Genomic DNA, 22230 nt, shown 5'->3' on the forward strand with positions numbered 1-22230 from the left:
AATCTTTGTGATCTAATTATTGCTAATTAATGAATAACCAAATCAAATTTCTATGAAATAAAGAGGAATGTTGATATCATAGGCATATGGAGAAACTGGCTGTCTAATTTAACTAGGATTTAAGTGTTTATGTTGTAATAATTTACTAAGTATAAAATTTTTCAACTCTGTGTTTGTGATGAATGACATTTACTTTAGAACTATTAATTAAAAATCAGGGTAGGAAGGAGGCTGCTGGATTAAGAGGACCTGAATGTCTCATCCGACTAAGATAGAATGCACTCTGAGGGGGTCTGTGGCCGGTTGTCAAAAGGAGCCTGGTTTAGTCCAGTGCTGCTTTGTCTTACTTTGGACAGTGACTCGAGTGCCACTTTCCTCGGTGTTCCTGTTTTTTAAATATTTTCTCATAGCTTCCTTCAAGAAAGGGTCTGAGGTAAATATTTGGTTCACTCACAAAAGTTTTTCATTGACCTGTCCATGCTTGGTGCTATAAATAATAGCTATAAATATTAGTAGACTGTTAGTAGTACCGTTGTTAAAGATGATGTGATCAATGTTCTTTATGAGGTTACAACTGTCTACAGGGGCCAGCATGGTTTTGTGTTTTCCGTTAAATTAAGCTCTTAGAGTCATAAAGCTTTCCATATAAGAATTTTATAAGAATTCTATAAGAATTTTATAAGAATTCATGTAGCCCTAATTACATATTATAATTATGGTGAATAATTGATAAATTGATAAATTTTCTTAAAATATTTACCTGTGAAATTTTTTCTTATTTACTTTGCAGTTTTCTGGTAGAGGGATCATTTTGATGCTTATTCTCAGTGTTCTTCATCATTTATTTCTTTCTTATTTCTGTCTTTATAGGAAGAAATGGACACCAGACCAAAGGTGTCTTCTCTGCTCAGCCGCTTGGCCAATTACACTAACCTGACACAAGGAGCAAAGGAACATGAAGAGGCAGAGAACATCACTGAAGGGAAAAAGAAGCCCACCAAGGTGAGGCCTTAGAATAACAAGGACAAATATAAAGAGCCCAGTACACAAGAAAGGAGGAAATGTCCAGGGCATCACTCTGTGCTTGAGAACTATTGACTGCTTGGTATATGCCAGGCACATGAGGGAGTGTGCCGTGGAATTAGTAGCTGGGAGACAAGCATTCTAGGAAAAGGAAATAACACTTCAAAGGGAAAGTGTCCACACCCATCGACTGATGCCATCTCTCTGTTGTGAAGTTGTTGGGTTTTTCAAAGACCAAATATCAGTTTTTCTCAACATGAAAATTTGGAACAGTATTACAAGTAAGGTTTCTGGTTATTCAGGAGTAAAATGACCCTTAGATCTTTTTATTAACTACATTTACCAACTACTAAGGAATTTCATCAAGCCATTATCCTTTTTTTTTTTTTTTTTAAGGAAAAGCTATTGGCCTTGAAGAACAGAAAATTTTAAATCATTGGGGATGCACTTAAAAGTTTATTTGTGCCTATGTAAAAATATGTGGAGAACTATGTAAAGTTAAAATGTATATCTCTAGGAATAATAAAAGGCATGGTGATAGACATTTGTTAAGATGGAGATTGTATATGTATGTGCCTATTTAAAGACTGCTTAAACATCTCTGCTTTGCAAGTAAAATGATAGGGCACAAGTTTTTATATAAAAGTAAATGGATGAATCATCTTTTCTAGATGACTGTGTGATTTTTTTCTTTTGTCAACATCTTTCTTTCCAGACCCCCCAAATGGGTACCTTCATGGGTGTCTACCTCCCATGTCTACAGAATATTTTTGGAGTGATCCTGTTTCTGCGCCTTACATGGGTGGTGGGCACAGCTGGAGTTCTGCAGGCCTTTGCAATTGTCCTTATCTGCTGCTGCTGTGTAAGTCCCGAGCTGGCCCCTGAAGATCACATGGAGCCTTGCAAAAGCTCAAGAGTATCATGCTTAACCTTTTTGGGAATAAAAGAAAGAATATGTACTGGGGAAAGACTCATGATCTCAACAGGGAAGATTATTTTGATATTAAAATCTAAAGGATTTTCAGTTATTTAGTGTCAGTTATTCACTGCTTATATCTGTAATATGATGTACTCAAAGTTACAAAGAAAAACTTCTGTAGGAATTAGAAAACACAGTCCCTGACTTCAAAAAATTCAAAATACAAAGCATTTGAATTTGATAACACTAGTGTTGTGACAGAAAATGTGTTAGAAAATGTGATGTACTACTCCAGTGTGGTACCAATAAACAAAGCTGATTGTTGTTTGGGGGTAAGAGGTATTTGTTTTGTTTTGAAGTCTTATCCGTTATCCCCTCCCCAGAAATTGGTGTGTTCTTTCCAGGTCTTCTCTCCATTTTACTGAGAACATTCTGGTCTTCCTTTAATTTAAACTCCTCTTATCTGTGTATCCCAGCCACATCTCTCACTTTTATTGTAAGTTGGTAGATTATTATAAAATTCTTTATTTTATTGTTAAGCTGTCTACTGACCTCTTTTATTACTATCACCATTATACACTCCCTGTGCTCAGCTGATACTATGCGAAGCAGGGTAAGCAGACACAGTCCATATCATGAATAACTTAATGGTACCTCCATTTTTTTTTTTTCCCCCAGTTTCTTATTCTTGAAACTTCAGGGCCATATTTGGCTCCTTGATTGCCTCTCATAACTCATCAGCTATCAAGGCCAATCAAGTCTCCCTCTGAAATCTCTTTTGTTCAACCCTTTCTTTATATTCCCACTTCTACCACTGCAGTCTTTACCTCTCACTGAACTACTACAATAGCCTACTAATAAGTCACTCTGCTTCCATCTACTTCCTATCTGCAGTCCATTCTGTACTCTGCTGCTATCAGGTAATGTCTTTAAAATACAGTTCTCATGAGCTCAGAAGTCTTCAGTGGTTCCCCTTCTAACTGAATATTATTCTTGTTATCGTAGCCAGTCTTTAGTCAGTTTCCAGTCTGTTTTCCAAGTTTTTAGGGTGAGATCAGTGGTTCTTAATAGCACCTAGCCTACTGACTATGATGTAGGAGTGTTTTAACAGAGTATTCCAGATACCAGTAGTGTGACTAGTGCAGTGTGTTGAAGCACATCATCTCATTTCCATACCATTTGGTATGACAGGCAACTCCCTCCATAAAAATAGGTAGAGTTAAATATTTGATAAGTGCTCTGAGGTCCACAGATGGGAAAGTAGTACAGAAATGTCATCTTTATACAGTAACAATCTTCTCCTTTCTTTCTTTACAGACAATGTTGACTGCTATCTCCATGAGTGCCATTGCCACTAATGGAGTGGTGCCAGGTCAGTAGCTAAGACTGGATTTCAGGGATTGTCATTGATTACTGTATGCTTATGCTATAAAGCCAGAGGTGCAAACTTCCAAGGAACAGAATACTGTTTAGTCTGTCGGCCACAGGCACTAACACTATTTGACTTTAGAATACCTTCTTTTAAAAATCTTTCTATGTTTTAAGCTAGAATCTGTAACTTATACTGCATTCTTAGCTTCTTTTAGTTAGAATATGTATTTTATTCAACTATCTCATGCCTGTGGTAAATATTCCCTGATATCTTTCCAAGTAGTACTGACAAATTGTGCTGCTTTATGTGGCGCATTAGATGTGCAGTATGAAGGTTTCACCTTATACTCCCTACTGGGAAATCTACTTTTTATCACATTCAGGGTTTTCAAGAGCCTGAAAACATCCTTCTTATTACAACTCGTTTATATTGCTGTTACTAACATGCTTTTTTTTTTTATCCTGTTCACCTTCTGTTCTGTCTTTTAGCTGGGGGCTCATACTTTATGATTTCCCGAGCACTGGGCCCAGAGTTTGGTGGGGCTGTTGGCCTCTGCTTTTATCTTGGAACCACATTTGCAGCAGCCATGTATATCCTTGGTGCCATTGAAATTTTTCTGGTGAGTAATGACTTCATTGTGGTCTATAGTATAGAAAAGATATAGATTTGGATTTATTTTGCTGTTTGATATCAAAGCTTCTGAGAAATCAGCTATAGGAATCAATCAGGTGATTGACTGCTAGCCTGTTATTGACCTGCTATTGTGAAATGAGTCAGAAAGACTGAGGGTATCCTCTGCCTGCCTACTCCTTCCCCTCCACCCAATCACCAGCACCCTGCTACCTCAGCCAAAAACTTAGTCTCAGAGGCAAGACTCGACGCTAATGGGGGAAAAGTAAAAGAAAGTTTATCTCTTTGATGGCTCTATTCCAGTGAGATAAAATAGTTTTCATTTATTTATTCACTAGGATATATTTTTTTACTATTTAAAGTAATGATAACAGAAGTAGAACTCAAGCTAGTCATTACAATTATTTTATGTAAAACTTTGAATAAGTTATTGACACATTCCTTGTTTTTCCATTTGGAAGTGTAGGTATTCAGAATGGCATGTAGACTTTAAAAAAATCAATGCTTTCCCATTTCTATAGGCATTTTAGTTTGAAACAGGAATTAGGCTTTGTCTCCAGTCGTTTTCTCTCTCAGTTTTGCTTTCCTTTGTGAAAGCAAATGCAAACTACAACAGTTCTTTTATTTGATTACTTTGAAATGACCTCATTTTCTACTTCTCTTGCCTAACAGATATATATTGTCCCCCGAGCTGCCATCTTTCATAGTGATGATGCGCTCAAGGAGTCAGCAGCCATGCTAAACAACATGCGTGTCTATGGCACGGCCTTCTTGGCCCTCATGGTGTTGGTGGTGTTCATCGGCGTGCGCTATGTGAACAAGTTTGCCTCACTCTTTTTGGCCTGTGTCATTGTGTCCATCTTGGCCATCTATGCTGGAGCCATCAAGTCGTCTTTCGCCCCTCCACACTTCCCGTATGTGTCTCTCTGACTAGCCGTCATTATTTGGTCATCAGCAGTATCTGGTGATGTGATCACTGCAAGCCAGAATTTCGCAGTTTCTCTGAGATCGCCCCCCTGAATAAGCCCCGTTAGCACCTGTGTGGGAAGCCTGCCAGCACACTGCCATGTCCATCCTCTTCTTTGTGTCCCAGGCATAGAACTGGCAGCTGTGGCCATCCTCTGGATATAGAGAGTGGGTTTTTCAGAACCTCCTGATAATGATTATGCATATTTGAACTATTCATGAAGGGCTTTTCAAACAGCATAATTTTGCCAGCATCCTTTGTATTTAGATGTTAGGTTCCTTTTATTGATGATGAATCAAGAGAGTCAAGGAAACCTAGATCCCTACCTGAATAGTTACAATTAAATTTTTTATTCTGCTCTTAGTACAATAATGGGCTTTCTAGTCATAAAATAAAGGGAAACAAATGTCACATCGTTTGCATATAGGAGGGTGAGTCAAAAGTTATCTGCACTGGCTTAGCATTTATAGAAGTTTTACTGTAACCAGAGTGTGGATAATCTTTGACTCACCCTCGTATATCTCTTTCTATATATATATTATATTGCATACCATAAGTAGTACAGGTACCTTAAGGTATATTTTTTGAAGTAGAAATGGATTTGTGCAGATATGTGACTCACAGGCTCACCTGTTTTCCATTTGACTAGACAGCACTGAGTGTTGTTTGCACCTTATTATAGTGACTGTGTTTGAAGAATCATCCCAATTGTCCAAGGATCAGACTCCTCAGTCTTATGTTGATTTAACCTGATTACAGAAAGATAGATTTTTCAAGATGAAAAAACAGGTCCATAGAGATTAAATGACTTGCCCCAAAGTTAATACTTGGCAGAGCAAGAACACTAACCCTGTGATTTCCTGACTCCCAGCTCAGTATTTCTTCTACTATGCTAAATGATGTCAGTAATAGATTCCATCATAAATTTTTATTCTGCTCGTCTAAGGGCTGCCAAGTAACTGAAGACCCGTTGAGTCATAAAAGTACTGAAGGCTACATTCTGGCTATATCTTAACTTGGGAAATTCCATTTTGCCTCAAGTTCTCCTTTGATGCTTTTCCTCTTTTTTGGTGGGCAAAAGTTCACGATGTGTGGTATTTCCATTAAAATATTTCAGCAGAACAAGCCAAAAAACCTAGAGGAATGCATGAAACAGGACTGGGAAATGTTGAGAGTTGTCGAAGCTGCGTATTGGGTACCTGGTTTATTGTGTGTGTATACTATCATTTTGGAGATTTGAAAAGTTGCTTTTTTCCTCCTGAGAGGTATTTTTAACTGTGGGTGTGTTATTCCTTTATTCATATTTATATCTCTGGGTTAAAGAAAAAAATAAAATCAGCAGTTTGTATTTGTATTATCCTTAAATACCCTTACCCCCACTGGGTCTAGGCTTAAGTTCAAAAACAGTTTTCTGTTAGGCCATAGAGGGATGGCCTAATTCTAGCCAAGCTGTCGTCCCTGAAACAGTAGCCAGAAGGTTTGACCTTTAGCATAACATTTTCAAGGGAGTTGTTATGAACATAAGGCTTTTACTTAGCCCAGAAAGAAAGGGGTGGGTTTTTTTTGTGTGTAAGAAGAACAAAAGGACTCTAAGATTCTTTTAGATGTAACAGTTGGTTAATAACCTAGAAATTCTTGAAGATGATTCAGCACAGCATCTTCAGACAGTTCTTCTTCTATTTGCATTCTGTCACTACTACCTAACACCTGTATGACCTTGGGCAGACTACTTTTTCTCCCTAAACTTCAGTTCCTGCATCCACAGTATAGAAATACTAGTACATATTTTGTGAGATCACTGTAAGGGTTACATTGGCAGAAAATGGAAGACACCATTTACAGAGCTAGTCAATATTAGTTCTTTAACCATCTGTGACAGTAAAACCTCTTAGAGATGAGATTTTTTTTCCTTTGCAAACCTATATATTAACCTATTTTCTTTTTTTTAAATACTTTTTCCCCTTGCTTCGTCTTTCTCCCTGGTTTTCATTTAGGGTCTGCATGCTGGGTAACCGCACCCTTTCATCAAGACACATTGATGTTTGCTCAAAGACTAAGGAAATTAACAACATGACAGTACCGTCAAAGTTATGGGGCTTCTTCTGTAACTCCAGTCAGTTTTTCAATGCCACCTGTGACGAATACTTTGTTCACAATAATGTCACTTCAATCCAAGGCATCCCTGGATTGGCTAGCGGTGTCATTACAGGTGAGTTGGGAGGTTTCGGAACACATTTTAAAATTTTTTTCTGAGGAAAATGGGCTTTGCCATCTTATTGAACCTTTATTTTCATTTTTTGGCCGTGCTGTGCGACTTGTGGGATCTTAGTTCCCCATCCAGGAGTCAAACCCACATTCCCTGCATTGCAAGCTCAGAGTCTTAACCACTGGACTGCCAGGGAAGTCCCCAGACTTTGCCATCTTAACTATTCTGTTGTCCATCGATACTCACTGCCACAGTGCCACTTCCCTTCTTAAGTTCAGCACACAGCTCTTAATTCAACATCTCTGTGCCTTTTTGTTAGTGATTTTATCCTTTTTCAGGACTCCCTTGCAATGTTGTCTGCTAAAATTTACTGCTCTTGAAAGCAGAGCTGAGCAAATGACTTTTTAACTTAAGATAATAAAGTACTCTGTGTGTTATTATAAAATTGCCAATGTTTTTCCCACAGTGACAGATAGAACTATTTTAATGTCATCACATCCACATGTGTGTTTTCCTAACTCATCTAAATTTTTGAAACTCTTTCCGTAAGTGACTTCTATTTTAACTGTTCGGTCCACAGATTTCTTTGCATGTAAGCAAGTTTATACTAAGGTGTTAGAAGTAGCATTGATGCCTAATTTTTTTTTAATAGGCTTTGTAAGGCATTCAGCTTTAGTTCGCTTAATTTTTACAAATATGCATTGGTAAACTTAACTGCATTTGTATGTACCAAAGTGTTCTGTCAAATTACATTAGAACCAGATGAGAAAAGGCATTAGGTTTTTATTTATGTGCGCTTTATTGTATGATATGTATGTGCATATATCTGTGCTCATGTAGAAGCAAACATACCCTTAAAAACTATATAAATGATGAATCTGATTTAGAATGTTGTTGGGTAGAAAATTATCTAATTATGTCGTTTCCATACTGCCGCTGCTTATATACCTTTTTTCATGCTGCAGAGAATCTTTGGAGTAATTACCTACCAAAGGGAGAGATTATTGAAAAGTCCTCAGCCAAATCTTCTGATGTCTTAGGCAGCTTAAACCATGAGTATGTCCTTGTTGACATCACCACCTCTTTCACTCTTCTGGTGGGGATCTTCTTTCCCTCTGTCACAGGTAAGCAGATGGATGTTGCCTATTTTACAAGCCATCAGACTCAGGGAGTGATTTTTCTTAGACAAAATTATATCCTCAGGATTCCCAGATTTGCCTCTAGTCTTTGATAGCAATATGAATATCAGAGTGTCCAGGAACTGGAGAAGTTAACTTGTTCTTTTTTCCTTTTCTAAAGGTATCATGGCTGGATCAAACAGATCTGGAGATCTGAAAGATGCTCAAAAGTCTATTCCCATTGGCACTATCCTTGCCATCCTGACCACCTCCTTTGTCTGTATCCTTTTGATGGATCCAGTCTGAGTCTTAGTCATAGCAACAGCCATAGAACAAGGGTGATCAGTATTTTTATCCTGGTAATAAAGATAGCTGCTTTCTACCACCTCACTTCACACCAGATAATCTACCCACCTCATCTCTAAAACCCAGGAAAGAATTTATGAGATTAGTGAATTTAGCCACTCATTTTACTGATAGAAGAAATATCCCGAGTGTTTATGTTCATCTTAGAAGGTGAAGTCAGTTTCCTTGACTCTCAATATTGTAGATTTAAGCAATGTTGTCCTTTTTGGTGCATGTATTGAAGGTGTTGTTCTCAGAGACAAGTGAGTAGTTGATTTCTTTGTAACAGTCACATGTCTACCTTCTATTATGTCTGATCATCCCATATAGCCCCAAGAGAGTTATAAATTCAAAGCCCGCCTGAGGTATATATCACAACTAACAATTAGAAAATACATGTATATAGGCCTCCAAAAGGGAGCTATATAATAAGGGCCAGTATGTTGTTGTATAAGAGGCAATGAATATAGCACTTCAGTAAAGCAGTGAATTTGTCTGAATAATGAGGACTTTTCTGTACAGTAAAAAGAGATGTTGGAAAACTAAGACTAACAGTAAAGGAGGGCAAATAAAAAATAAAACTTTCAGTTGTTTCTAGCATCTCCTCGGTGAGACATAAGTGTGTCTGAATATGGCATTCTAAATAAAATCTTGAAACTTACTTTCTTCATTTCCTTCATGAAGGCTGCTGAGTGTTTTTCCTTTCCTCTTCTCTGTGAGTATAAAAAAATGTTTTGCAAGAGATTTCTAGAAAACTCCTTCTCCAAAACCTGCTATATCTCTTCCCTTTTAACCCATCTTGAGGAGTTAATAGCCTCACCATTCACTCCTTTTTCAAAACAGAAACCTAGACTTTTTCCATCAATTTCCTCATCTGGTTGGTTTCTAAGCCCTGTAAATCTCACCCTTCAGCTTAAAAGATCTCATCCGTTCCACTATTTTTGTCCCCATCAGTCTGTACAGGCCTTCAGGATCTTTTGCCTAGATTATTGTAATACTCTTCCTTTTGGTTTTACCACTTTCTAATCTTTCTTGTACGCTGTCACCAGAATGATGTTTCTAAAACACAAAATTTGATCATGTAACCTTCCTGCTCAGAGCCTGCCAAAGCCCCTTAAAGCCCATTACTTTGGTCTTGCCCTCTCTACCTCTTTCTGATCTCATCTCCTACCATTCCCTCAAAAACTCCCTAAACTCCAGCCATAACTCAGAGTTAAATATTGTTGTTTCAGGTCTCCATTCAGCCACCCATTTGTGTGTGCAGTTTTATTTGCTTAGAGTGGGTTACTCCCACCTGGCAGACTTATATTCATCCTCCAAGACTAGACTAAGTGTCTTCTATCCTGTGAAGCTTTCCCAGACTCACACAACAGATAACCGCCCCTCCCTTTGTTCAACTACTGTACTGAACATGCTGTATTATTGCACTTAGAATACTGCATTGCAGCTACTTGTTTTCATATCGCTATCCCCTGCTAGATTGAATTCTTTGAGGACAAGAACTCTAATAGATGCTATATAAATATTGTTAACAAAAGTAAATAAGTAACACAGTTTACTATTTCTATACAGTTGCAATTGAAAATGAGTTTATAGAGCTTTGGTAAATTATAATGTAACATAAAAATTATAGAAAGTGTAAATTAGAATACCACTTTGGAAAACTGTTGGACATTATCTCTTAAAGTTGAACATATGCATACCTGATGAACCAGCAATTCTACTGCTAGGTCTATCCAACACAAATGCATGCATGAGTGCATTAAGTGTGCACAAGAATTCTTTCAGCAGAATTGTTCTTAAGAGGCAAAATCTGGAAATAGTCCAAATGTCCATAAGCAATAGAATGAGAAAATTATGTATTCGTGTGATGGAAAATTATACAGCAGCGAAAATTAACGAACCACAGCTATTACCAAAAGAAAAGAAAAAAAGGAAAAAGAAAAGTTTCACAATGTTGAATCAAAGAAACCAAACAGAAAACATGTATACTGTTTCATTTATTTAAAGTTTAAGAACAGGTTAAACTGTATAGCATTAAAAGTTAGGATAGTGGGGAGGGAGAAAGAGCTGCTGAGTGGGCATGAGAGAATTTTGGGTGCTGGCAGGTTTTATTTCTTGACTGGGTGGTAGTTACATGGATATTTGCTTTGTGAAAATTTATTGAAATATGCGTTTAGTTTTTGCACATTTCTTTTGTGTGTGTGATAGTGTATAAAAAATTGTTAAAACTGTAAGTAAACAGTGAGATGCCATGTTTTACCCATCAAATTAGCAGTGACTTAAAATTTTAATAAGAGCTGGTGTGCAGTAGGTATGTAGCTATGAACCTTCATCTACTTACAGTGGGAATAAATTCAGTATATCCTTTCTGGAAAGGACTTTGGTAGTGACTTTGAAATATTTAACGATGTTGATCCCTTTTGTTGCAGTTATTCCTTCTTAGAAATCTACCATAAGAAAAAAAAATCTAAAATATGAATGTAGATATGTGCATAAAGATGTTAATCACAGTATTTTCTATAGTAGACAATCAACATTGGAGGAATGGATAATTAAATTATGATGCAGTATCATTAAAACCACTAAAAATGTTTATTCATGAGTTTTTCATGACATAGGAAATTGCTTATAAGCTTAAAAAAATACAGAAGTATAGGTGCAGTGTGGTCTCATCCATGTTTTTAACAACATAGTAAACAGACTAAAATATGCAGGGTATGCTAAATGTTAGCAGTTAGGATTATGGATTTCCTCCCTGATTTTTTTGTATTTTTCTATACTTTTACAGTTTGTCTGCAAAGAGTAGATATTTTGATAATTTGAGGCAGAAGGCTTTAATTAAAGCTTAGCTTATTTCTGGCCCTACAGGTTATTTTTTTCTTAGGCTACTAGTAGTGCCTTTTGATCAGATCTGTCTACCTTTATGTTTATTAATATTATTCATGTCTAGCTCAATTTTGATAATCTAAAAATTATAAATAGAAAAAAATGGGTGAATGTCAGTCTTGTTTTTTCATCTAAAGTTGTTTCCAGGTCAAACTTCCTCACTCCAATTTCTCTCCCAGGTTTGGGGATGCTGTGAAAGGTAATCTCGTGGTAGGTACCTTATCTTGGCCATCCCCATGGGTGATTGTTATTGGCTCCTTCTTCTCCACGTGTGGGGCTGGACTTCAGAGTCTCACAGGTGCACCGAGGCTGCTGCAGGCTATAGCCAAGGATAACATCATACCCTTTCTGAGGGTGAGTGACCCTGTCCTATGCCCTCTTCCTATTTTCTCAGTTTTATAAGACACAGTGTGATCTTCATAGGCTTAGGAATTACTGGCTCATATAATATGAAGACATGGGTTTTTAGCACAAGACCCTCTAAATCTCTAGTGTGAGTTTACGTGAGTGGGGTAAAGGTATTTAAAAGCTACCATAGTTGTAATACTATTATCTTTTAGATCTATGAAGCCATAGCATAGAGGAATCAGGGAGCGTTAACTCAAACCCTCCCCACACTCCTGTGTCTGATATTTCCCTTCTATGTGCAGGTGTTTGGTCACAGCAAAGCCAATGGGGAACCTACCTGGGCTTTACTTCTAACTGCTGCCATTGCAGAGCTGGGAATCCTTATTGCCTCCCTTGATCTTGTGGCCCCAATTCTTTCCATGTAAGAGCCGGTTATTCTTTTCACTTACTCTTGCTTATGTGATGTATAATACATGTTGATTTCCATCAGGCATGTAACAGTAGTGATAACAGAGTGAGCCAAGTATAGGTGTAACTTCACCTACATAATAAATGTTCCTGAGAAGTTTCATGTAAGGCTAACTTTTGTAAGTTGTCATGGTTTCTTTCTAGCTGTATAACTTCAGAAGTTCTTTGCCTTCATTGCTGATTTGTTATCAATTGATTATAGCTTTTACTACTATTCATTCAACTTATTGACTTATTGATGACTTACTACCTACCTGGCACTGGGTGGTATGCTGAGAATAAGCCTGAGATGATTGAAACACAACTTCAGGGAACTGAAGGTAGTTAAAGAAACCAGTGATCCCTGTCTCGCGTGATGAGTACTGTGGTCAAGGTGAACACAGTGCTATATGAGCTCTAAAGTAAGGCCTCTAACTGGACTGAGACTCAGGAAAGGCCTTCTGGAGGAAATGACAGTTGTATCTTGAAGGAGGGCTGGTTATTTGCTAAGCAGTGAACAGGTGAAAGAGATCCCAGGCAGAGAATGTGTGTCAAGGAACTGCGAGATGAAATAGCAGCACATTTGGAGAAGTGGAAGTTTGGCTTTGATGGAATGGGAGATGTGGGTTGGGGAGATGCAGAACAGGGAAGTAGGTAGAGCCAGATCACATAGGACCTGGAACTTTTACCTGAAAGTAATGGGTAATCCTTGGGGACCAAAATGATCATGTTTCTATTTCATAATGATCAATTCAGTATAAAAGAGAGGTTAGGAGGAGGCCAGAATTGAGCTGGGAATGCCAGTTGGAAGCTTATTTCACTAATCCAGCAAAGAAGAAATGAGAGCCTGAACTATGCTGATAGAAGTAGAGGTGGAAAGGAGGGGGGAAAGTTTAGATGTTGGTAAATAGGTAGAATCCAAAGGACTTGATAAGCGAACTTGGAACAAGGTTGAATAGTGAAGAGGAACCCGGGATTATTTCAAGAAAAACTGAATAAAGAGTGGTTGCGTCTTTCACTGGGAGAGAACTTATAAGGTTGAGCAGGTTTGTGGGGAGGTTAAGTTTCTCTACACCCTAGTCTTAATCAAAGGCTAGTGGGCTAGAACAAAGGCTTAAATATAGCAAAACTCTCTGGTTATTTAAAATAACCAGTGAAGAATTATTTTTCAATAATAATCATTCCTCTTACTTTTTTTTATTCTGCCAGGTTTTTTCTCATGTGTTACCTCTTTGTGAACTTGGCATGTGCCTTGCAAACATTACTTCGAACACCCAACTGGAGACCACGGTTCCGCTACTACCACTGGTAAGTCTGCTTTTTTTTCTTCTTCTCCCCTACATTTGGAGAAAACTCATCATTGAACTAGGACACTAGGAGTTTCTGAGTTCTCAATACAATTTTTTCTTGGTCATCCATTTCCTACAGTCTGTTTCAACTTCCAGTGCTCACATGAATTTCCACCATCCTACTGTGTTTTTTATATATGGTTTTATAATAACTTATAATACCCACTTGAGAATGAAGATCAAAACTGTTAAATAAATGCTTCCAGGCTGCTGTGTTCTTCAGGTTAAAACAACCTACCCTTTGCATATCTGATTGCCTGTTTCCCTCTTAGCTAAGCACTGGGCTTCATTCCTTTCCATTTATCCTCATATGCTCATCAGTTTTCATTCTCAGACTCTCTTCCTTGTGATGATTTCTTTAGGAGTTAAGAGTATGAGGGGACTTCCGTGGTGGTCCAGTGGTTAAGACTCTGCACTCCCAGTGCAGGGGGCCTGGGTTCAGTCCCTGGTCGGGGAACTAAGATCCCATATACCTCCAATATTGAGCCTGCACACTCTACAGCCCATGTACCACAACTAGAGAGCCTGCACACTGCAACTAGAGAAGCCCACGCACCACAACGAAGACCCAGCGCAGCCAAAATTAATTAATTAATTAATTTTTAAAAGAAAACAGAGTATGAGCTATGGAGTCAGATGACCTAAGTTCAAGTGTCAGCTCTGCTATTTACTAGCTTTGTAACTTTCAGCAAAGCATATAACCACATAAAATTTTATTTTATTCATTTGTGAAATGGGACTGATAGTATTATCTATCTCACAGGATTATTTTGAGATAATCTAAAGTGCTTAGCACGGTGCCTTTGTACATAACACAGCTCTCAGTGAAATGCTGCTGCAGCTGCTGCTGTTATGTTCACATCTCCTCAGTCCTAAGGAGCCACCACATTTTTAGCTACCATCCCATTTCTTTCCATTTCTTTTCTGTCATAGCTAGTTCTTTAATATGTCCTGTGTGTCCCTGTTGCTACATTCCTCTTTGCTGACTTTTTCCTTGATTCCTTTCTAGCTTCACTTACCAGTGGTGGGTAGTGATGCACCCTTTATCTGGCACAAATTTAGATCTTCAACTGATCTTAACATCTCTCATCCTCTTTCTAGCTTTAACTTTAGTTGAAACCTCATTATGAACTATTTTTGTGTTACTATTTTGCTTTTGTTATTTTTTCTTTCTCTTTACACCGTATTTTCATTCATTAGATCCCAATTTTCTTCAGATTAACAACTGTTCTATTTGTTCTTTGAAATTTGTCATACAACTAAGTTCATTCTGTACAAAAAACAACTTCAATAAATGTAGTTGTCTACCTAATTTATTTGATCAAAGTAAGAATTTCATTATTTTTTTCCAAGTTCCTTATGTAAAGTAAGGAAGCTAATGAGAGATATTTTTCCAGTGGGTTCTGCAGTTGTGTTAATAAATGTTCATAAAGTTTTTAGCCATATTCATATGAAATACTTTTTTTAAGAAGATCACAGAGTTTTGACTACACGTCCCATCTCTGCTTTGCCACGTAGGTATTAATTGTCCTTATAACTACAAATGACTTTAGTAGCATCCCTATTCATTTATGGTTTTCCAGCATTGGGAAACATCAGCACGAAGGATGGTTTGGGGCTCAGTGCAGATCTACTGATTGTTGCTAGTCCATGATAAGACACCTATAAAAACTGAGAAAAAGCATTTAGAAACTTTTATAGCAATTTGACATTGTCACAGCATCCAAGCATATAACAGTTTTTCTAGTAATTCATTTTTATTGCATTTTACAGAAGTTCTATCTGCAGTATATTGGAATTTTAAAAAGTAATAATTTCTCACCAGTTTAAGAGACATCTCTGTCACAGGCTTCCTTTTTGGCTGCCTAGAAAGACATTTTTTAATTTGTTTCTGTTTTTAATTTTCTAGGGCCCTCTCTTTCATGGGAATGAGTATCTGTCTGGCTCTGATGTTCATTTCTTCCTGGTATTATGCCATCGTAGCTATGGTAATAGCTGGTATGATCTACAAGTACATCGAGTACCAAGGGTGAGTCCGGATACAACTTTGATCACTGCTAAAACTATTGAAACTGGCTAGTTTGGTTAGAGCCAGCCCGGTGAAAATTGCATTAGGGATCCAGAAAACTTCATTCATCTGTAACTAAATTTTGTACCCCTAATTCTCTTAGCTATCTTACAGACATAAGCCATTGATCATAAAGGGAACCTTTTGACAAAGTATGAATAGATAAATGAAAAGATAACTAAAAGGATGTACTGAAATAATAATGACGATATTAAAGTATACTTTGCCGTACAGCAGAAACTAACAACATTGTAAATCACCTATACTTCAATAAAAATTTAAAAATAGATAACCAACAAGGACCTACTGTATAGCACAGGGAACTCCGCTCAATACTCTGTAGTAAACTGAATGGGAAAAGAATTTGAAAAAGAATAGAAATATGTATATGTATAACTGAATCACTTTGCTGTACACCTGAAACTAACCCAACGTTGTTATCAACTATACTCCAATATAAAATAAAGATTTAAAAAAAAAACGAGCGTAACACAAATATAAATATTCTTGCTTATCTCTTCAGGCAAGGAATTGTGTCTGAAATGGAGAAGAAATTGGTCCTGAATAACTCTGTAACAGCTAAGACTTCACTAACAACTTCCCAAAATTACGAATAAATAACACTCTGATTTAAAAGATTACATTAAGTTTTGCTTTCTCTGCATTATTTTTGAAATAATTTAAAATTTGGATCTGTAGTAATTTCCTAATCCAAATTGCTGTTTTACGTTACTGCTTTTGAATAGTTACATCACAGGACAAGTTAAGTGACCTTCCAGCCATTATTCTGAGATGTTGTGCAGTGCAGTGTGTTGATGAAGGGTAGTGTTTATCTGCTTACAGTGGGTTCATTATGTTAGTGGAGAGCATCATATAAATAATTAATATGAGCTTTAATATATTACCTTGTATATATGTTACCTTTGGATAAAGTAAACTTTCTTTTTTGAGATTGTACTTGCTATAGTTCAAGTCTGTCTCTGCTCTTTTCTCCTCTTTCTCCCAGAGCTGAGAAAGAATGGGGTGATGGTATTCGTGGGCTGTCCCTCAGTGCAGCCCGATTTGCTTTGCTTCGGCTGGAGGAAGGACCTCCACACACTAAAAACTGGAGGTAAAAAAACAACAGAGCCTAGTGGTGTTTGGCAGAGTTAGCACACAGAAATGTGTGCTTCACTGATTACAGGATAAGGAAATCATGTGGCTCAAGGAATTCATGTAATAGACCTGTTTTGACTGATTCTCAATCCTTGATCCTCTGTTCCATTTTATTCCTGTGATATATGATCTAGACTTCTACCATTTTCATTCTTCCTTCAAGACTGATCAATTTGAGATAATACTGGGAAATTTCAGAGTAACTGTACAGCATGGCTTCATCATTTTCTCTAATCTCTTCCTTCTGTCAAAGTATATGTTTTATACAGATCTCCTGAATTAAAGGTAGAATTGTCATTCTGTCCCCAGACCCAACGTGTTTTCTCATCCCACCCCTTCCCCCGGCAACCTGTTTACAGGCCTCAGTTGCTTGTGTTGCTGAAACTAGATGAAGACCTGCATGTCAAGCATCCTCGCCTCCTCACCTTTGCTTCACAGCTTAAGGCAGGAAAGGGTCTCACTATTGTGGGCTCTGTCATTGTGGGGAACTTCCTGGAGAACTATGGTGAAGCTTTAGCTGCTGAGCAGGTAAGAGTCAAGGCTTATTGACCTAGGGGGATTCAGCTTATGGCTTTGTGCTGTTGAGTCATAAGACCTCGGATTTCTAAGTGGATCGCTTTCCGGAGTGATCTAGGAGGCGTCCTTCTTAGTGCTGACTTGAATGATCATATTCTCCCAAATAATAAAATGAACCAGAAGATAATAATTTATGCTTCCCATTTAAAAAGCATTTCTAAACTAAGATTATCAAGGCTAAGCACTATTTCCAAATAGACTCCAGACACTGACTCAGCCCTGAGAGAAGTCATGTAAATAAATCATCCCTTGAGCTATGGTGATAGTTCCTCTCAATCTTGTGACAACAAGGAGCAATGAGTACATTTTCTTCCTCTTTACTAATCTACATGGTATCATGAGCAAGATTCCTTTGCTACTTCTGACTGACTTATGGGATTAAAGTTCTTCCTGAAGAAGAAAGTAGATTTCAGTCTAATATTTATTATAAATGATAGAACAAACCCTGGAAAAAATTCAGTTACATTTCAGAAATTTTACTGGATTTCATTTTGGAATGCTTTGAAAGCCTAGAACTAGAAATGTTGAAGAAACATTAGTCCAGAATGATCATAAAAATAAATAAAAAGCACAGTATCAGAAATCAAGAGACCCTGATTATCCTAGCTACAGCACTGACTTAATCTGTGCCTGTGGGAAAATCATACCCATTTTCCACACTATTATTCCCTTCACCTTTCCACCAAGAGAGTGAAGTAAAAGTAAATGAAATATTATCTCCAAACTGGCCTGAATAAATAATAGTAAAACAAATACAAGTGTCATAGTAATCACCATTAAAATATCAAAAGGGATGTGGAAATAGGAGAAACAAAAAAGAAAACGTACCTGAGAAAATTCTAAACAGAAACTGAGTCGTCATATTCAATTTCTAGTAATACGAGTGAGGGCAAGACTGGGACTAAGGAAGGAAAGAGATTATGTTCACCCTTCCCCTGGGCAGTTAAGAAGGAATATTGACTATTCACTTTGTGAGGATCCCTATTCTCAATTTGTTTGGTATGTTAGAAAAGCAGAAGAGAGGCAAAGGCAAAGGAACTATCAATACATGTAGACAACTATCTACATATGTAGTAAGCACTTAGAAAGTGAAAAAGGCAAAAGATAATAAAATTTCATTGGGATAAGTTAAACTTTTTGAATTGTTCTGTAGGAAATGTGAACTTATGCAGAGTTTGGAAAGAGGAGGGGAATATAATACGGAGAAGGAGGAAGAAGTTAAAAGATTCAGGAGGACGTAATTCAGTGTTGAAGTTCTGTCTCTCTTTCAGACCATAAAGCATCTAATGGAGGCAGAGAAGGTGAAAGGATTCTCCCAGCTGGTGGTGGCCGCCAAGCTGAGAGAGGGCATTTCTCACCTCATCCAGTCATGTGGCCTTGGAGGCATGAAGCACAACACAGTGGTGATGGGGTGGCCAAATGGCTGGCGCCAGAGTGAAGATGCTCGAGCTTGGAAGACTTTTATTGGTACAAAACACTTCTCATACTATCCTGAGAGCTCAAACAGAGGATGTACCCTAACCCCAGCCCCCAGCATCCTCAAGTAGAGACTGTGCCATTGCTGAAGCATAGTCTTATAAGAGCACCTAAATTACTACCACTAGTAATAACCTGATTCTGCCCACCCCCTCCAGCCTTACATAATGTTCATCAGTCGTTTGTCTCGCCAAGTCTTATGTTAGAAATTATCTCTGAAATTGCTGTATTTCCATGTGTGATCTCCCACTTTGACATTCTCACAGGAATTGGAAGAATTATTCTTCCGCATCAAATTCACGTATCCCACCCCTTAGAAATGTAGTAATCAGAATACACCTAGTAATGTAAATCATAGTTCTAAGTCTAATTCTGTTAGCTATTCACATTTTTCTTAATGATTTTTGTCACTTGATTTGGTGTAACCTACTGTGTAAATAGGACACCTTGCTCAAAGAACTGTGAAAGGGTATTATCCTTTCTTTGCTGACATGGTAGGAAGCAAGGCAAGCTTAAGGATTCATCTCTGCTTATCCTGATTCTCTCTGTTTTCTCCCCAGGCACAGTTCGAGTGACAACAGCTGCCCATCTGGCCCTGCTGGTGGCTAAAAACATCTCCTTCTTTCCCAGCAATGTGGAGCAGTTTTCTGAGGGCAACATCGATGTGTGGTGGATTGTGCATGATGGGGGGATGCTCATGCTCTTACCATTCCTACTGAAACAGCACAAGGTATTTTAAAACGTTAAAAAAAAAAAAGTCTTTCGCCCTTAACTCCTGTCCTGGTTTACTAGGCAGAATCTTCCTTTCATTCTGTAGTACTGGCACTTAGGAGAGTTGGAGATTATTCTTGGCCTTCCAGGATCCCAGATTCAACCTTATGAGAAATAGTTTTCTTTGTAGTTGATACCTAACCATCTCCGAGGGAAATTCAGCAGATTAATAAAGCTCCATATGAGCTCTTGGAAAAGACATTAACAAGTGAACACGTCCTGTTTTTTTTAAAAAAGACCAAAATGCTGGAAACAAGGGTATGTGTGTGTATCTTACATATGTGCATCGTTTGGTAAGACTGAAATTAAAAGTAGTAAATATTTTAGTCTGCACAGTGTCGTCAGTCTGCTATCTGAATAAAGCACCCTCAGTGTATCATGTGCCATCTTTTCTGTTTTGCCAGTTTTTTTCTTGTTATGAAATAAGAACTCCTTTAAACTGTATTTAATGTGTTCCTTAGTCAAGCTTTTGCCCTAGTACAATGATATAGCAAGTGAGAATCTAGGAACAAATACCCTGATACTATACAAGATTGTTCTAGGAAAAATTCTGTTTGTCTTAAGAAATAACTCTTTTTTGCCTTCTTGTATTTAATTTTCCACGTATATATGGTACTTTCTCAGGTGTGGCGAAAATGCAGCATACGGATCTTCACAGTAGCCCAACTAGAAGACAACAGTATTCAGATGAAGAAGGACCTGGCCACCTTCCTGTATCACCTTCGCATTGAGGCAGAGGTGGAAGTGGTAGAGATGGTGAGTAATCTCTTCTGCAAATGTGGATTAATCCCTTAGTTCCAGCAAAACTCTAATATATTGATCTAGATAAGTACAATGCCTATGTAATGCATATTTGTTGGTGGTTTTTATTTTTGCTTTCTTGTTTATTACCTAGAGCTTCTATTTCTGCCAGATTCTTGTCTGCTTAATATAGTTTTAAGTTTCAATTCATATATTCATGCCAAAATCACACATAGCTTTTTTTTTTTAAGTATTAAAAAATAAAATAAAAAGACTGGAGTTTGTGTTTTGTGTTTCAAGGAAACACATACATAATGGTTAGATTGTGGAAAAGACTCAGGGCTCTGGATTTGATCTACAGTCCACAATATTATATTTATGTAGCTCAGTGACTGAACAAAAACTGAAACCTGGATTGATACTGTGATACTTTCTCTGGTTTAGTGAGTGGAAATGAAAGTGTATGGTTCTTTCTCCTCTGTGCTTATTGCCTACTCTGCATGATCTCTGTGGCAGCATGACAGTGACATATCAGCTTATACCTATGAGCGCACACTGATGATGGAGCAGAGGTCCCAGATGCTCCGGCACATGCGACTGTCCAAAACGGAGCGGGACAGAGAGGTGAGACCTTGCTGCATCGGCCTAACCCTGGCCCTATGAAGTCTGTCACTGAGAGGGATGATAGTATTGTTCTCAGCATGACAGACTCTTTCCTGCTTGCTTTGTTAGTTACTCCACTATAAACACATTTCAAAATAATTAAAGATGAAGCATGAGAGAAAATTGGGTATAGAGTCATAGCTGTGTTGGGCCTTCCTCAGGCACAGTTGGTGAAAGATCGGAACTCAATGCTGCGATTGACCAGCATTGGTTCTGATGAGGATGAGGAGACAGAGACCTATCAGGAGAAGGTGCACATGACCTGGACAAAAGACAAGTACATGGCATCCCGGGGGCAAAAGGCTAAGTCAATGGAAGGATTCCAGGACCTGCTTAACATGCGTCCGTAAGTTTTCCAGCTCACAAACTTATCACTTATCATAGGATCCTAGTTAGTGCCACAGATGTGACTTTGCCTGGATACACAGGACAGAACCTGGCCTTCATTTCATCCCAGATCCAGCCGTCTTTCTGTTCTTTGCCTATGCATATCAGCTACCAATTAATATTGTACCCAAGCTAACCATCTTTCTTTCTGTCCACACTGTGTTCCTGGTATAAAACAAGCAAACGTAGAATGAGAAAACCCACGGTATCAATATTATGAGGCAGTCATATTGTTCATTACATTAACCATGGTCAAAGCAAAAAATCTCTAATATCTCAAGTTTTTTAAAGTTGACGATATGCCTAGTTTTCTCTTTGCCTTAACCCACCTGTTTCTTCCTAACACTCCTCTTCCAGGGACCAGTCCAATGTGAGGCGGATGCATACAGCAGTGAAGCTCAATGAGGTGATAGTTAACAAGTCCCATGAAGCAAAGCTGGTTTTATTGAATATGCCAGGGCCACCCCGAAACCCTGAAGGTGATGAAAACTGTATCCTTTCCAAGAGCAGAACTACCCCGTAGGGAAAATCTTAGCCTGTGTTTTAGATGAGACACTAAGTAACTGTAAAAGTTATTGTCTATGACTTCCCCTCTTGAGGAGGGAAGACTGTTAAAAGTCTTAGGCAAGGATCCTTACAAAGCAGTGATACTACTCTCCTTTGGGGCAGCTGGGTGTAATATGTTCTTTCGAACCCTAAAGAGACTTTTTAGGTGGCATATTTGCAATACGACTTTTAACATTCGGTGTATAGAATGACAGCCCTAGAGATGCAACACCT

At 38.0% G+C, this 22230-nt stretch overlaps 1 protein-coding gene across 4 annotated transcripts in view; it reads left to right on the forward strand.

The window, feature by feature from the left end:
• The window catches only part of SLC12A6 (solute carrier family 12 member 6), an 80800-nt gene that overhangs the window by 55112 nt on the left and 3458 nt on the right, over positions 1-22230 (forward strand). For 3 of the 4 annotated variants that reach the window (XM_057721463.1, XM_057721464.1, XM_057721465.1), the window contains 21 exons: positions 871-1002; positions 1739-1885; positions 3260-3314; positions 3803-3933; positions 4617-4858; positions 6906-7120; positions 8083-8241; positions 8417-8515; positions 8786-8843; positions 11649-11823; positions 12120-12238; positions 13474-13572; positions 15523-15642; positions 16688-16792; positions 17196-17364; positions 18684-18879; positions 19449-19618; positions 20284-20415; positions 20917-21024; positions 21225-21409; positions 21808-21941. In XM_057721463.1, coding sequence (XP_057577446.1) covers positions 871-1002; positions 1739-1885; positions 3260-3314; positions 3803-3933; positions 4617-4858; positions 6906-7120; positions 8083-8241; positions 8417-8515; positions 8786-8843; positions 11649-11823; positions 12120-12238; positions 13474-13572; positions 15523-15642; positions 16688-16792; positions 17196-17364; positions 18684-18879; positions 19449-19618; positions 20284-20415; positions 20917-21024; positions 21225-21409; positions 21808-21941 — 2950 coding nt within the window. The remainder of the gene's footprint in view (positions 1-870; positions 1003-1738; positions 1886-3259; positions 3315-3802; positions 3934-4616; positions 4859-6905; positions 7121-8082; positions 8242-8416; positions 8516-8785; positions 8844-11648; positions 11824-12119; positions 12239-13473; positions 13573-15522; positions 15643-16687; positions 16793-17195; positions 17365-18683; positions 18880-19448; positions 19619-20283; positions 20416-20916; positions 21025-21224; positions 21410-21807; positions 21942-22230) is intronic. The other variant, XR_009051301.1, reaches the window with a different exon arrangement.

The sequence above is a fragment of the Hippopotamus amphibius genome, chromosome 2, assembly GCF_030028045.1.
Source record: "Hippopotamus amphibius kiboko isolate mHipAmp2 chromosome 2, mHipAmp2.hap2, whole genome shotgun sequence".
NCBI classification, from domain to species: Eukaryota; Metazoa; Chordata; class Mammalia; order Artiodactyla; family Hippopotamidae; genus Hippopotamus; species Hippopotamus amphibius.